Source organism: Egretta garzetta, unplaced genomic scaffold (assembly GCF_000687185.1).
Source record: "Egretta garzetta isolate BGI_Z169 unplaced genomic scaffold, ASM68718v1 scaffold56, whole genome shotgun sequence".
Classification (NCBI taxonomy): domain Eukaryota; kingdom Metazoa; phylum Chordata; class Aves; order Pelecaniformes; family Ardeidae; genus Egretta; species Egretta garzetta.
The window spans coordinates 12,098,826-12,115,453 of NW_009260182.1; the positions used below are offsets into that span (position 1 = coordinate 12,098,826).

The following is a 16,628-nucleotide window of genomic DNA, read 5'->3' on the forward strand; positions in this document are numbered from 1 at the left end:
TGCATTTGAAGATGCAAATAGAGAAATGGGAAGAACGGTAAGTTTTATGGTAGAGGACACTTGGGATATAGAAGGAGGGAGTGGGAACTAGATGAAGTGGGCTAAGGGAGAGTGTAGGGAGAGCTAAAGGCATCTCATCTAAAACCTGGTCATGTAGGGCAGGACCAGAAGGCATTGTGTTAGGTTTGGAAATGAGATGGGGTTGGGAAAGAGGAGGAACATAAATAGTATTGCAGTGAAGAGGGAAAGAAACAAAACAAGGCTCTACTGCATAAGCTCACTTTCTGTTGAAAAACTCTACCTGACCCCTAGCCTTCCACATTTGATTACCTTGGAAGACTACAGATATCTTTTGTGACAGATTGAAGTCCCTGTGTAGAAGACACTGTTTTCCAGATTATTTTCTGGTATTCTAACATTTCAGATCAAAAAATGCTGCTTTTTGCATTTCCCATTATATCATGAAATATGCTTCTGCACTTGTACAACATTGTGGATTTTGCCATTGATGCGTGTCTCATTGAAATGCTGTATTAATTCTAGTAGTTATAAAGACATTTCGCCAATCTGTTTTTATTCGTCTGAACATACTGGCTATTGAGTTCATATTGTTTTGGTAGGATTTTAGTATTTACAGATGGTTAATTATTTAAATTGAAACATAGTCAGAAAATATGTTCTCCACAACTAATTAATAAAATGCAAAATGAATTCTTTTAATTAGGATTACTGTTGATTATGTTTATTGCCTCTTAAAACCATAATCCTAAATTATTATTTTATAGTACTGTAAATCTGATATGCCTGATTTTTTTAATACCTTTGCTATGTAGAAAACTTGCACAGCAGGTATGTTCCTTTTTTTTTTTTTCTTTTTTTTCCCCCCCCTGCTGGCTGTGTCATCTTCAAACTTTTTCTCTTGTCTTGGGTTGTTTGAATTTCATCTTGTACTTTTTGAATGTCTTTTCCTTCTTTATGGTGGGAGGGGAAAAAGAGAAGAAGTAGAAGCTACGTTTTCTTTGCTTTTGGAGCTAAATCTAATGACAGCTGTACCGACAATTTTCTTCTGTGTTTACATGCAGCCAGGAGCTATGGGCGGAGAAGAGGTAAAAGTATTTACTAAATGTTTTGTTTGCTGAATAGTGGGAGAGATAAGTATTTAGTTCTCTTGTAAGATGATGTTACCAATTTTAACATTATTTGATTGATCAATTGCTTCCTATAAATCAATCTCATATTCTTTTGCAAAACATCGCCCTTTTAATAGCAGCTTAAAGCAATTATGTTCTTGAGCTGATAACCTCAAGTGTGTTGCTATTACCAGTGAACTGGAGAATGACTGAATGTAAAGACTTTCATGACACGTATTCAGGACTTTAGATGAGTAGTGTTCAAATAAAATTGTTTTCAGGGGGTTGGGGGTTTTTTTTGGTAGAACTGGAGTGTTTAACTAGTGCGTTGAACACTTAAAAAATACTTTTTTCTTAGATGAAGCACCTTTCATTGAATATTACACTGGAGAATTACATTGCCTTAGGTTAGAACACTGTGAATAGCAATACTAGTAACTGTCCTCCACAGTGAAAATTAATAATAATAACAAAAAAAGATACATTTGAGCACATTTTAACTTTATTTCATCATAGGCAACCCTTAAAAAATAAAAGCAGACTGAAAACATTTTACAGATGTACAGTGCTGCATCTAAGTTTATTCTGAGGGGTTAAGGAACAAAATAGCAAGCTCACTGACTACCAAGAAAGCTATTAATGTACCTTACACTTACGTACTGTGCAGTAGCTTACACAGGCTGTTTTTTATTGAGAAAATAACAGTGAAGATTGCAGCTTTTAACATTTAGAGCTGGGCAGTGCCATCTGCTTGGGGTACCTTGGCATTAAACTTCATTTTATCTTCTTTTTCATGTGTGTTCTGTGACAGCTATGCATGTGACACCACTTCCTTTGCAAAATGTAGGATTTGCATTGTTTGTGAAGAAGCTTGGAGACAAACCTAGCCACACCAGCAGGCCTATAGCATCTAAGTAACTTGCAGTTTGCCCATATGTATGGATTGAAGTAGTAGGCTGTACTAACAGAATTTATAATACAGAATTTGAGCTGATTTTGTTCAAAGCTGACTGGTTTTAGTGTTTATTTGATAGCTAAAACAAAAAGAGAAGATTTAAGTTTTCCCCACAAGCTTACCTTCCTATTTTTCCCCGCTTCTAGAAAACAGGCTATTGTTAAGATATTGAAAGCATCCTAATACTTACACTTTTTTTGGTGCTCTCAAGGTACTGAAACAAATTGGAGAGTATGCAGAGTATATAATATTGTATACTCTCTGTGCACATGAACACTGTTTAATTTCATGTTATGATTGTGGCAAGTGTTTCCAGGTTGATCAAATGGCACCAAAGTAGGGAAGGAGGTGGGAATCGGTTGGACACTATTAACTTCTCGCAACTCATGTTTACTTGTAGAAGCAAAATATAGTAATGTGGCAGTAACTGTGATGAGCACAGTGTAGGCTGTTTTATACAAATTACAGTGATGACCAAACAGGGCAAACAAATTCTGAATGTGCTGGACTTTCAGAATTTTTTCTTTTACTCTACCAAAAAGCATGTTTCACTCCATAATAGTTGTTTCTTATGTGAAATTAAGCCTTTTCTGTAGTAACAAGTAGATTTGAGTGTGTGTGCGTGTGTCTTGTCATTAATGTTAGGGATTTTGTGACTTGCCTTATTCATACAATATTAAAGTTTGTCGTACAATATTAAAGTTTGTAATATTCATGCTCTTTCATTACCTTGAATTTTATAATATTGTTTTAAGCTTTCTTAACCTTAAGAAACATGAAATTCTACAATAGTCTGTTAAGAAATGATGTGTTGTTTGTCAAGTGTTCTCATATATCCCTCTCTATTATTGTTTTTACCATTTGCATTGAGGCAATATGTAGAGTACCCAGAGGTGAATCTGTGCAGGGACTCATTTCATGTTATGATACTTGGAAATTTTAATTAGTGTTTGATTCTGTCACTGTGACTAAGCATCTTCAGCAAGAAGCTCTCTGCTTGATCCTCTATTTTCTTTGAGTAAAGAGGCAAGCATTTCTTTGTAGGTGTCATGCTTAGAGCTGTTGAGTCATGTCCTTTTAGGTACCTTGTTTTTAACTTTTGCAACCAGTTTTTCAGGTACAGATGCAAGCACAGCTATGGGAAATCAGCCCAAAATCTATTCTGCTACACTGACAACTCAGATGCCAGGGGAGGGACGCAGGAATATAAAAATAGGGCATTTAATGATGCTTTCCCATGATACTCTCCCAGAGCTTTGCCTCTGGGGGTTTCTTGAAGTGATGTCTCAATATTTATTGCTTCAGAATGGGTTTTTCTCCTGTTCTCGCTCATTCCCTTTTCTGGACCTACATAAACTTTTCAGCCTCCTAAAAAGCCTGTGGCAAGGGGTTCCCAGTTTGACTTGCCATGTACTGATTTTGTTCAATGCACTTTAGTTTCCCCTTATTGGAAGAGACAGTGAACAGCCATTCCCTATTCCCTTGTCTGTATGCTTTGCATTATTTTAAATGTATACGTCATATATTTAACTCTATACTTGACTTAGCTATAAAGTTTTAGATCATCTTTTGCATTTACTTGAGTTCAATGCTTGCAGACTGTCAAGCATCTGGCATAAGAGGTGATACCTTGCTTTTTAAGCTGCTGTGCATTCCTATTATTTCCTTCAGGAATCAGCACTTATTCAGCCTCCTCTGTAGACCTGTATTTTAGTTGATCACCTCATTCTAGTGTCTATTAATTTGGTGTGTCAACTTCCACTAACAGCTCATGTTTTTTCTCATTTTTACAAGAAAGTAGGTTGGGGGGTGGGAACTAAAAGATTATTTAGCTTCTTAGTAATGGCAGCCTCTTATGGATATTTTCAGATTTCCTACTTTTCAGTGGGTTTTCTGATTTGATATTTTTACACAATTTTAGCCTTCCTAATTATTATTTCGCTCATGCATGTGTTCTCTTGTATGCTGAAATGCATATGTTTATATATGCGCATGACCCGTTAAACCATTACCGGAGTATTCATCAATAGTCTTTCCTGTCTTATTCTCTAAACCCACCATTTCTGACAACCAGTTATATAGTATCTCTAAATCCTTCTCTGATTGTGGCATTTACCTTGTTTTTTATGTTTGTGCTTAAAAGCACCGTAGAATTTTTGCATCTGTGATCTCTGTCAATGTTGTTTGTTGCATTCAATATATTCTTTCTAATCAAGACTTTTCTAATGCCTGGTGTTCATAAAAAAATCAGGCTGGTGCCCTGTGTCAGTCGGAACATCTTTCCTGGTTCTTGTTCATTAGCTTGTTTTCCATATATAGGATTGCTGCTTCTTTTTGTAATCTGTCCTTTACTACTGGAGACACTATTACTGATATTTCCAGTGTACACATTTTTCTGAATAGTGTCCCTCTGCATGTCTTGATTTTTCTCCTTGTCCCTGTTTTTATTTCCTGTACTTCCCTGTGTTGTTAATACCAGTGTGGTGTTAATCCTTCCTTAGGTCTTGCTGGAAGTCAGTTTCATGTGATCCATTACCTTTGAATTTAATTATGTGCCCTGCTATTTGTATTTTTAATTAACCCCCTATAAACTGTTTGTATCAATTAATTATAATTCCATCCCTGGGAGCAATCCTCCATGATATGAGGGGACAATTAGCCTCCTCAGAGTTGAGATAGGGCTCCCATTTATACATCTCTCTACATTGCAGGATTTATTTTTCAGCTCAGATATAGGGAATTATTAAATTCTAAAGTTGGCATGTTCTACAGTGCTGCTTACATACAGACTTTGAGTATTTCTTCATCTTCTGGGTTAATAAATCTGTTTTTAAGATAATGTGTGTATACTTCGGCAGTAATAGCAACAAGTCAGTGGCATCAAATGATCACAAATTCTTTACTTTTCATTAACAAACTGAATAGCAGCCATTTATGTTGCTTTTTGTTAATTCATTACTGAAGAGCGTTTTAACTCCCAAGTAACAGCATGACAGGCTGTGCTTGCTAACAACTTTTTTCCTCAAGGGCAATTTTTTTGTGACTTACTTAAATAAGATTTTAAAGATTTATTTGTTTTTTCTTGTTACGTAAGCTTCTTGCTTCACCTACATGTTTAACATCTGCAATACAAAGCTTTTCTATGTTTATTTTGCTGTTTGCCCCACTGCTCAGACTGGGCCTCTGTTCACTTGAGGAGGAAGCGATGCAGCCCTTGCGGTTAGGACCCTGTAAAGCACTCTGAAGGAGACTGTCCTGCTCTGCAGTGCAGTGGCTTGAGGGATCTGCTCTTTAGGCCATTCCTTCAAGATCTGTTATGGAAGATTTAAATCGCTAAGAATCAGTTGAAATTTATGTCTTCCAAAGGTTCTTTCTATAGCTATGACACACGATTTCAGCAGATAACTTGTTGGTTTTCATTGTTAGCCATTTGAAAGGGTTTGTTTTAAAGCCAAATTAGGTTTGTGGTCTTGTAAGGATAATACAATCTTGGAAAAAATAGAAGCAATACTAATGAACATCATTTGGATAACTGGACCACTTAGCTGGTCCCTTTAATGGAAATTCTGTTAAAGCAAAACAGTAAAAGGAAGATACAATGTTTTTTACTGAAATATTAATTTTTCAGGAAATAGCGTTAACTATAGATACTACAAAATCTGTTACAGGTCGGTCTTCACTATTTCCTTTTGAAGATGGCTTCCTAGACGACACACATGGTGATCAGTCTTTATCATCGGGTCTCAGCTCTCCAACACGCTGTCAGAATGGTGAAAGAGTGGAACGCTATTCTAGAAAGGTGTTTGTTGGAGGTCTTCCTCCTGACATTGATGAAGGTACTGTGAATAAGTTACATTGGTGAGATGTGGGAATTGGCTTTCATATAATTACTTTAAAAAGATCAGATTTTCCTAAAACTGAATGTATTTTCCCAGGTATGTTGCTTGTAGTGCTCCTGCTATATTTAAAACAAACAAACACCACCACCCCCCACAACACTTGATAATTTACTTAACATTCTTTTGTACTGTAGATCAGAAGAGATGGAGACAGAAATGCCTGCATAGCAGGTCTTCTAATCTGTAATAGCAGCATGTGTTCCCACGTATGTAAAGTGGGAAAGCTGAAAAAGGGAACTTAGTGGGTACTGTCACTCCTCCATAGTCTTTCTCTGTTCCTTTTAAAAGATGTGGTTGACTTTAAGGACTTTGTTAATACAATCCTTACCAAAATAAATCTGCCTTTAATTAATCAGCTCTTATATCCAGCATATATGCAGTGTTCAGTTGACAAATGTAGGGCAATTAATATGGTTACAAAGTAACAATCAATCAGCTTAGTAGAGATGGTCAGGTTTTTTCTCAATCAGTATCTGCTCTGCTTGCGTATGCCCAGACTCCCAAACGAAAAATATTTTTCGTATTCTAGCTGGAATCCACCACTATCTAGCTTCAGTTGGCATACAAAGAGAATTTGAGGATGCCTTACAATGAAAAGAGAGGGATCTCCAAATATGATCTCCTAACTTGAAGCCTAAACTGTGTGCAATTTTAATAAAGAAATATTATGAGTTGCCAGTCTATGGTTTACAGACAGATCAAATGCAGTTCCCACGTCACATCATGAGTTGCTGGACTGTTGATACAGGGACTGTTGGGTGATCTGAATCCCCAGCTATAAGAAGCAGGCCAACAGGTACAACTGATGTGAACTTTGCTGGGTCACTCTGAATCAAAAAATATGCCCAGCCTATCCTGCAAGGAAGCAACATGGCCACTTGGGAGCTGTTACCCTCTTCCATGAGAGGTCTACTCCAGTAACACCTTTTTCCTTCAGCTCCTGAGTTACACAGTATGGTTTTTTTGGCTCTAGCTGCTTGAAAAATCAGATGTACAGGTCATGGGGTCAGGTAAACCGGACACATCGCAAACAGCAACCAGAAAATTGGAAACCATTGCCTTTCTCTTCAAACTTTTCTCCTGATAGATTGTTGCTCTCATCTATCTAGCATCACATTGGACACAATTTAAAGTACATAAATGTACTTTAAAGTACATAAATAAATGCATTGAGGGAAAATATTATTTTTTTTAAAGAAAATACTTTTTTTCTGAAGCATTTGCATGTAAACCAAAATTGTACTATTGGATAGTTTGAGATGTGTGTCCCAAGGTGTTTCTAAATTGATGCTCAAAAAGCAAAGAAATAACTTGGTAACTCAAAGCAGATTTCCAGAGGGGACTGAGGAAGGTGAAATCCCCCCAGTCACATGACCTGCTGCAGCCTGCTTTCTAGGGCATGCTACAAGGAGTGGCCATGCTGACATGTAGCTCCTCCGTCAGTCCCATGTGCCTGCATCTGACCCTGCTTTGTGGCTATAATTAGAAATAGACTGCAGCTGAGGCATATTCACTTCTGAAAGATCATGTTTGGATTTAATCCTGCTGCAAACTTGCATTGGTGGAATGTAAAGGTACTTTTTTAAGCACCATGTATAGCACAGAGGTGAAAGAATATTTAGGCATCCTCTATGTACATTATTGCAGTTTTCACTGTTCTTAAGAAGTGTAGAAAATAGTCTTTTTTTTTTTTTTTTTTAAAACTAAAAATTTTTACCTTGCTACTGTCAGTCTTCAGATTCTTTCTAAGGTGCCTCATTTGTTTTTTGTAGATGAGATCACTGCCAGCTTTCGTAGGTTTGGACCTCTTGTGGTGGACTGGCCTCACAAAGCTGAAAGCAAGTCATATTTTCCACCTAAAGGTAATTAGTTTAAAATACATTTATGCAGGCTGTTCTGATAAAAAAGAAAACTACGTCTGCAATGTGGCAATCCATTACAAAGAAAAGATTTTACTCTTCATGACAAATAATCTCTTTCAACATGCATATTTACAGCAGTTGTCACAATGGAAAAAACACAGTTCAGTGACTGAAATGTGGTCCTGTGTGTGTAATTCTTCAGTAAGCTGGAGTCCTTGAATCATGCCCTCATTTATACTAGGCTTACTTTAGAAGGCAAGTTGCAGAAATTTCCTAGTGCTGATTCTGTTGCCATTTGCCTATTGTAGAAACTATAGGAATACTAGCTGAAAGTCACTGGTGGATTGGGTACACAGTATTTTGTAGAGAAGCACGAGTCTGCTTTGTATGTTCTGACCCAAGCAGCTGTGATCCTGCTCAGAACCACAAGGTCTGCATTGGGGTGTATTGGATGCTGAACTGCAGCAATGAGCTCAGCAAAGTGAGGGCAGGCTGGCATCATGCACCACGGTCATAGAGCTTCTAGGCTGGAGCTGATTTGGTTCAGGGTGTGCGTGCAGGTGGGGCGATTTCCTATCTGTCAGCAAAGCACTATGCAGACACATTTTGGTCGAGAAAGAACAGTTTATGGGAAACCTGTTTGGGCGTTACTTGGCTAAACCACGTAACTGCTCTCCTTGTCTCTCCTGTGAGTTTGTATTATACTATATACATCCTATTCTCAGTCACGTGTGCCTCTTGAGTTCTCTCATGATCTGAAACAGTAGCGTGAAGTTATACACAGAATTTCTGATCTATATGTTAAGATTTTCTGTTCTTACTGACCCTGACAGCTTTTAATTGCTCATTAAGGCCATTGATTATTTTGGCAGAAAAATGGGCTCTTCAGTTAGTGAACCAGCTAATCCTACAATGTTTAGATGGATATATTTTGACTATAAAAAAAGACACAAATAAAAGCCAATTCAATTTATCTGGAAACTTAAGTGTCAGAGGCAAGATAACTCCATGACAAATGCTTGCCCTGTAAACAGTATTTGTGGCATTTAAAAACAGGACAAAAACCCCATACATGCTCCCTCTTTCCTGTTCCATTCTCACAACTCAGCCTTGCTGTCAGTACTTATTATGCAACATCTGTTCTTGAATTTAAAAAACCCAAAACAAACAAAAAACCCAAAACCAGCAACAGAACACCCCGAAACTCTAAAAAAATCCATGTGTTCCTAAGGGCAGTTAGTAAAATATATGATTTTTCCTTTTAATTTTGTTTTAAAAAGTCTTTAGGGTCTTTCTGGCTAGCGAATTCTGATTGTACATTCACATACAAGTTAAAAAAAAAAAAAAAGTAGTAAAACCAGCTTCTCTTTGTCCCTAATATCTCCCAGTCCTCTCAATTTCTTTTTTTTTTTGTTGTTGTTGTTTTTTGTTCTTATTAATTCAATAAGTAACTATTCATGGTAGATCAACATGGGACTTCCAATTATGATTTTGTTCTGTATTTGACAGTGGACTAGTTACGCCTTGCCAAACTTGCAAAAATGTTTTTGAGTAAGATCTATTTTAGCAGAAGACAAGGGAATGCAGCCTCACTTCTATTTTTGTCATGATTCTAATGTAGGAAACAGCTTTCAAAGCCCCTGCCAGTTGCCCTGAATGTTTGTCTGAAAGTGCTAAACAACAGTCAATCCCAACTGTTCCAGATTTATTTATAACTGACTTCTTAGTTATCAATCAGGGCTGCAGCATCATACGTCCTGCATTCCTGTCTTTGAGATTCACTTACACTCATGTTAAGCTTGGTAGGTCAAATGTACTTGACTTACTGTGATCCCATATAGGCAGCACCTGCATAGAAGACAGAATGTTATCACCAGGAGTCAAAGGGAAAAGTTTGTGTATTATATTTTTTTTTTCACAGCTTTTTCATCTATTTTATATGTACAGAGTACTTCTTTTCCAAAGTTATTATGGAATCATTGAGAAAAGTACCACAATAAAGTGCCTCCATTGCTGTTTTTCATTGGAAGTTCCTTTAGAGCTAAAATTAAGTCTTTATTTTTTTCTTTTTCTTTTTATTTTAAGCTATTTTGATGCATTATCAGGCATTTCTTTAAAAAATAAAGTGAAATGAGAAGAGATATTTGAAATTATGCTTGGTACAAACTTCAGTGACATGACTTATTCAGCTGTCAAATACTCATGAATGTTTTCTCCCTTTCTTTTTCTAGAGATCTTCTCTTCCATGTTGCATTGCTAATCTGTAAATTCTCTGACACTTTAAATATGATTCTTTCAAATGGCAAATATGTCCAAAAAAAAAAAAAAAAAGACAAATTAAATTACAGAGGAGAGAATGAGTTGGGTTTTGTGTGCTAGCAATCTCAAAGGAAAACAAGAAAAATGCATTGTCGGAATGCAGTGGGCATGATGTGGGGGCTAGTCTTTGTTCACACATTAATAAAGCCTGACCTCAAAGGCTTCTCCCACCTACTTGAAAGTGCCCCACTGGCAGTAAAATTGAACCCTGCTCTTTCTGAAAATATGCCATCACCTCCAGACAGACTGTAGTGTCCTTTTGATGGGTAGCCTTTTTCATTACTCCTTCGCGTCTGTAGGGTCAGACCAGTGGGCAGTATCGGGACGTACAACAAAGTTCAGTATTTTTTGTTTGTTTGCCTTGGTAAGCATTCAGTTAGAGGGCTGGAGCAGACAACATCAGTAGTCGATGCCATGGGTCAGCACAATCAGCCGAGTTTTACAATGGGGTAGTTTTACATCACGGTTTTCTGTCTTCATATTTACATCCAGGGGATGACATCCCTCACAGTCCTGACTGGTTTAATACAGACTTCCAGCATCTACTTACTGGTATAATTTATTGAATTTGTGGAATGTTTACTATGTTGGTGCAATACATGAATTCCCTATAGTTGCATTATATTACGAGCACTTTGTTGATACTCTTAGGGATAGGAACGAAAGGCTGCAGGAACTACTAGCCATGGCTAATGTAATCAAGCATGAAATCTGAAAGATTAAAATAAAATGTTGCTTACAGTCTAGTGATCTCCCCTCTGCCCGCCCCCCGAGGGCTTTACCTGGTTAGTTTAGTGGGCAAGTCAGGCCATATATGTGTAGTCAGTTCTAGCAAGCCTGATTAGCTAACTTACAGTCGGTATGGTTGACTAGCTTAGGTGTAGTGGCATGTAAGCTGTTGCCAGGACTAGCTGGGGTCCCGAAACATTCCTGCAGCACTGAGCTTGAACAAAGAAGGCTTTCCTGGATTTGGCATTCTGAGCAGGATGGTGTCGCCACAGGTCTGCTTAGGCACATTACCTCAGATTTAGTGCTGGACCTGATGGTCGTAAACTGGCTGTGCGTGAAACAGGCTGAACTGCGATCTCCAGTATGGTGAGTTACATAAGGCTTACTTCAGTGCAGTGCCAACATCATGATTTTGGACCTTGCGGGATTGCAGATCAACATGGATGTGTCTGCACAATATTCCTCAAGCACATCTATGCTATCTGTATTATCCAGGTTCTCCTGTTTTCCCAGATATTCTAGGTTTTCGTTACCCTTTCTGAATCTTGCCGGACATGACAGTATACGCTGTGAGCATGTCTTTGGGAAAGTGATCTGGCTTGGTCAATGGTTGAGTTTTCATGATTATAATAACAAAACTAAAATAATCTGATAGATCAAATAGCCTTTACAGGATGCACTTGTTGCCAGTGAGCTCAATAGTTCGGTTGCTGAGAGAAGAGGGACCGGTGGCACCCAGCTGTTTTGTCACTGAAAGTGTGTATTATGCACTTGGGCAAGAGAAGCTGATAACAGCTGACAATGCATAGAAGAGGTTGCTATTTCTAGTTCTGAGCATCTGTATTATTGCCTTAACATTTCTTTTTACCCCTCCTATGCATTGTAAAGCTTAGCACCATGTTTTTGTGTTAGTGTCATCCATGAGGTGATTTTAATGCTTTGCTTCTGAATAAGGCCAATTCATTCCCATCGCCTGAAAAGTCTTTGGATGACTTCCTTTGGCATCTGCTTGGATATGTTAGTAACGGAACTGGCAAAATTATAAATGCCATGTGTTGGTCTTGGGTAAGCAGATGCCCAGTTGGTAATGTGTTTACTTGGCTTTCACCACAGAATTTTGGGAATTAAATGTGGTTTGTGGCGAAGTATTTTTGAGTACCTGTGAGATGTTGAGAAATAATGAAAAATGCACTAAAGAATGTTATCAAATGTAGTTACACGTTACCACAACACAGTCTATTTCACTCTGACAAAATCCAGATAATTCATATCTTATTGAAATATAAATTGATGGGTTTTTAACTTAATGCTAGTCTGCTGAGTCAAGCAAACCTTATGCTAACTACAGTCATTTTTTTACTTTTTTTTTGTTTTATTAAACAGATGGTGCCAACTGTTTGAAAAACATTCTTTTAGGTTTTTTTAACAGATTGCTAGCTTTAAAATGACTTTTAAAAGTCTTTACTGATTTTTCTTTGTGATAACTGTGATTTTTCTAGCAATCACTAAGAACTGCACAATGTGTTTTAAGATGAGAAAAAATATGCAAAATCTTCTTCCGTTCCTTTTCATTTAGGAGGACTGATGTTTGGATAAGGATGAGATACAGAGTGAGAAAACAAAGCATGGCAGAGCTTAGGATGGCTTTGGAACAGGAGGAATGCTTTGGCTTTACAGTTGATTCAGATGTGTGGTGCAGCAGTCTGATCCTCTTGCATTTTCCCTGTTCTTCCATTAGTTATTCTGTTATTTGATAAAAATAAGCACACTTGCCCCTACTGCTCCTCAGGGGACACTAAGGGTGAACAAGATCTCATGCAGAAGAAAATAACGTATGCAGAGTTGCACAAAGTAACACTGTGAAGCAATTCTCATGCTTTGATTTAATCCCCTCAACTGGTGGGACAGAGTGTATGAGCCTTCCTGATGATTCCTAAGGTAATGTTAGATGGGAACACTGCTGTTGGTAGTCTTCTGACTGATCTTGATTTCATGGATGAGGACTATTTGCACGGTTAATTCCATCGCCACTGCAGCGGCAATGGTAGCTTCTGCCAGAGGAGAAAGGAAGGAAGTATAGAGTCATAATTCTAATTTCATCAGCCATATTCACGAGAAGGTATCTGGTTTGTATGAATACAGCAATCTATTGTACTGACACTAATTACTTTGGCTTAAATGATCTAACACCATACCCCCAAAGTCCAGCATAAAATACCTAGCCAATTTTTATACTTTAAAAACTGAAGTCAGAGATATTTGCAAGAATGGAGACAGATGTTCCTTATCCAGAAATACATTGTATGGCAAATAGTGATGCAAGATCTTTTTTAAACTTTGTTTACGTATGTTCCAACACACACGTGCACAGTACCAGTCTTTTACCCCCTGACATCTGAGGCCATGTATGTAATTTGTAGTCCCTGTGTCTTCCCACAGCAGGGCAGCATAATCCCAAATCAATGCAATTCACAAAATGCGTGGTAGGAAAATGCAGTACATACTAATCTGTGCTTCTGTAGCTGTATAACTTAAGGTTGGGTTTGTATACAATTTTCTTTTAGGTTTTCGATCACTTTTGTTTAAGCCCCCCTTTGTAAAGCTCTTCACGCTATTTCCTGTCTTGTCCTGAATGCTTGAGGATTCTTGGTGGGTACTGATAATGATGATTTTAAAACGTCTGTCTTTGAGACTGCTGTGCCAGCAGTTATCAAAGCACATTCAAGGAGCTTGCTTCATCTAAGAGAATCTGTGCCCCTAAAACTATGCCATTTCGATTTTTTTTTTTTTTCTAGGTGTAGACAAGAATCTGATGAGGCAAAATATGAAAATATTTTTAAGCAATCAAGCCTAGGCAGAACAAATCTGATTCTGAAGTAGCTTTGCAGGATTATTCTCTCCCAGCTTTCATGTTGCTCTCAACAAATGCTATTTTCTTTCAGAATTGCTAGGTTGCAAAAGAATTTTTTTTTAACCCTGACACAACCACAATTTTTAGCAAGCATTTGTTGACCCTTCTTCAGTCAGCAACTTCTGATACCTAAGGAATGACCAGGTCTCTTCAGAAGGGGCTCATCATCCATCGTCTGCACAGGATTTGGTAGTAAAGGTAAACCAAACAAGTAAATAAAGGCTATTTATTATGAGAAGAATATATTGATTGTAGCCAAACATTCCTAATGTAGTTTAGGTTATTACTGAAAACCTTGTTTTGAGAGCCAAGACTGTGCACATTTAGAAAGGATGGGTAGTGTAGAATTCAAGAATGAAATTTGGGGTTCTGGGTTCTAATACAAGGTCATAAAGCACAGTAAATCCAACTCCAGAAGCTTCTGTCTTCCTCATTAGTGTAAACCAAATGTTCCTGTGAGAGAAAAATCTTATTTTTCAAAAATCAATGTTCCCCTTTCTGCATACTTCCCTCTCTACTTTATTTTCCTTGTGTGGTGTCAGAAACCTTTTTCCTGCACTTACAATTTGCTAGAGAAAAAACTCGTTTTCATAGTCTTCCTCACTAATGTGCTAGTCCCCAGAGTTTCCAGGAGAAAAATAGTAAAGACAATCCTGAGCCTCTCCCATATCCGAATCTATTGGAAAGTGGTTTATATACTCAGAGGGTTGACTGCAGTTAACCATGTAACGTCATTTTACAGCATTAGTAACAAATTGCTAGAAGAGTTTTGTAGTCACAACTGATCAGAGGCTGTTCAGGGGTTTTTGATAGAGGCAAAATACCTTTTTTACAACACAGAAGTCAATATGGAAGGATGTTTTGCCCTGTTCAAAAGTGCATTAAATTCTAGACTACTTCTGTTGGACTATGGGGTTATTGGAAAAAGACAGGATGTCTCGTAACACGGCCAGCAGTCTTACAACCAGTATCATCAAAAGGCCTTGAATTTCCCACAGAAAAAAATCAGGTTTCTAAAAGACCCAATTGATTTGTTGGTAGCCGTTAAAGGTGGCGTACTTTGGAAGCCCATATTATGGTCTGCAGTCTATGTATCACTTTTCTATTAAATTGTATCTAATGCCCCGCAGTTTTGCTTTGACTGATGGCCTAGGTAGTACTTACATGAGGAGAGCTACTAAGGCCACGTCCATTGCTTCCAGCAAAGCCAGCTTTGAAGTTCATACGCATTGCATCTGCACCAACTGATAGGTTTTCTTCATAAACCTCCCGACTCTTTAGGGAAAGCTACAGGTCACGTGCTGCAGTTGCATAATTTTCCCTTTGCAGAACAGCCTTTCCATAAATCATTGAGATGCTTTTCTGTTGGTCATATGCCAGAGGCAGGCTGTTTTCTCTTACTCACTGCCAGGAAGGGTTAAGATTGCAATGGGATTTCTTATACTTTACATGAACTATCTGTTTTATTAGAGTACATTTTGTTAAGTCACAGCTGATATTTAAGGCTTGGCTCAAGGGGATTGCTGCTTCCAGAATCTAAAGAGCAGCTGGTTGGAGTCTGGTTCATGCATCTACTAATCACTACTCATCAACACAAGCTTTCAATCAAATGCCCAGTTCAGTAGGTTCTGTTTAAACAGCAATTCCAAGCATCCACTTTCTGGACTAGTGCTGCAGTAAATTTGTTTGGGCAGATGCCGAAATAATTGACTAGGATTTTTCAGTAAGACTTACCTGTGCATAGTGCTGGTATTTTTTTTTTCTTCATTGTTGTGCAGCTGTTAGCTGCAGCAAAACTTCTTGAACTTCTAACTTATTTAGACTAAATCCACCTCTGACTTAAATGGAAAATAGACAAGTGTTTGGTTAACTGATGCAGTAATCTGAAGAATTGATGGTGGCCCAAAAAAAAAAAAAAAATCCCATTTCAAACAAGTTTACTGAATCTCTTTTTGGACAGAAACAGGAAATCTTAAAAATAGTCCCTATTAAAGAATGCGTTCTTCTATGAGTTTTTCAGGAGTATGTCTTGGGCATTCAGTATTCTGTAGTATGCAGGTAACTGACACCAACTTACATGCAAATTGAATAATTTTTTAATTTCTTGGGCAATTTTAATAAAGCTAGACTTGGTTGTGGTCACAGGTTTTAGATCTTGATGTTCTTAAAGATGATCTCAAAGAGAGCGGAAGAGCCCTATGAATTTTTCTTCTAATAATCAAAGATAAATCTTACAAATCATCAGCTGTCCAAATCAGGGACGGGGTTAAGTTCAAAATTTTAACTATTTTTTGGTTTTACTTTGGGAGCTGCAGATCCTCTTTTAGAGAAAGCTTTGTATTTAGTGAAACAGAAGCACATAGAGCTTGATGACTGCGTGACGTTGCCTAAATCAGAGCAGTGATTCATGCATTTTTAGGGGGGTGCATCTCTGTTGTTTTTGTGGATGATAAATACGTGGATGTGAGGTACGGTGTACTAATTGAGCGTACATGTGTATTATGCTGCTTGTGTCAAACTGAGCAGCTTACACATCACACACGTGGCCTACTCAGGAGGTAAAAATGTAGTCTAATGTAGATTCCCACTGGATTTGTAGCTACTATGAAATGTCCGTGTGGGGAAGAAAATATGAATTCTGATTGAGAAGTCTCTTATTGATGATGTATTTAAATAGTGAATGGATGTTTAGCTAAAATGAAGTACATGAAATAATTCTGTTTAGCTACTATTTATACTGAAATTTTGCATAGAATAACAGCTAAAAGACTCCAAAGCAGACTGAAAAACATGTTCCTTCTTCACTATTGTCACTTCCTATTA

General features: G+C 37.7%; 1 protein-coding gene across 1 annotated transcript in view; it reads left to right on the plus strand.

Moving 5' to 3' along the window:
• The window catches only part of CPEB3 (cytoplasmic polyadenylation element binding protein 3), an 85,392-nt gene that overhangs the window by 51,828 nt on the left and 16,936 nt on the right, over positions 1-16,628 (plus strand). The window contains exons 5-6 of the mRNA XM_035897326.1: positions 5,754-5,921; positions 7,757-7,846. Coding sequence (XP_035753219.1) covers positions 5,754-5,921; positions 7,757-7,846 — 258 coding nt within the window. The remainder of the gene's footprint in view (positions 1-5,753; positions 5,922-7,756; positions 7,847-16,628) is intronic.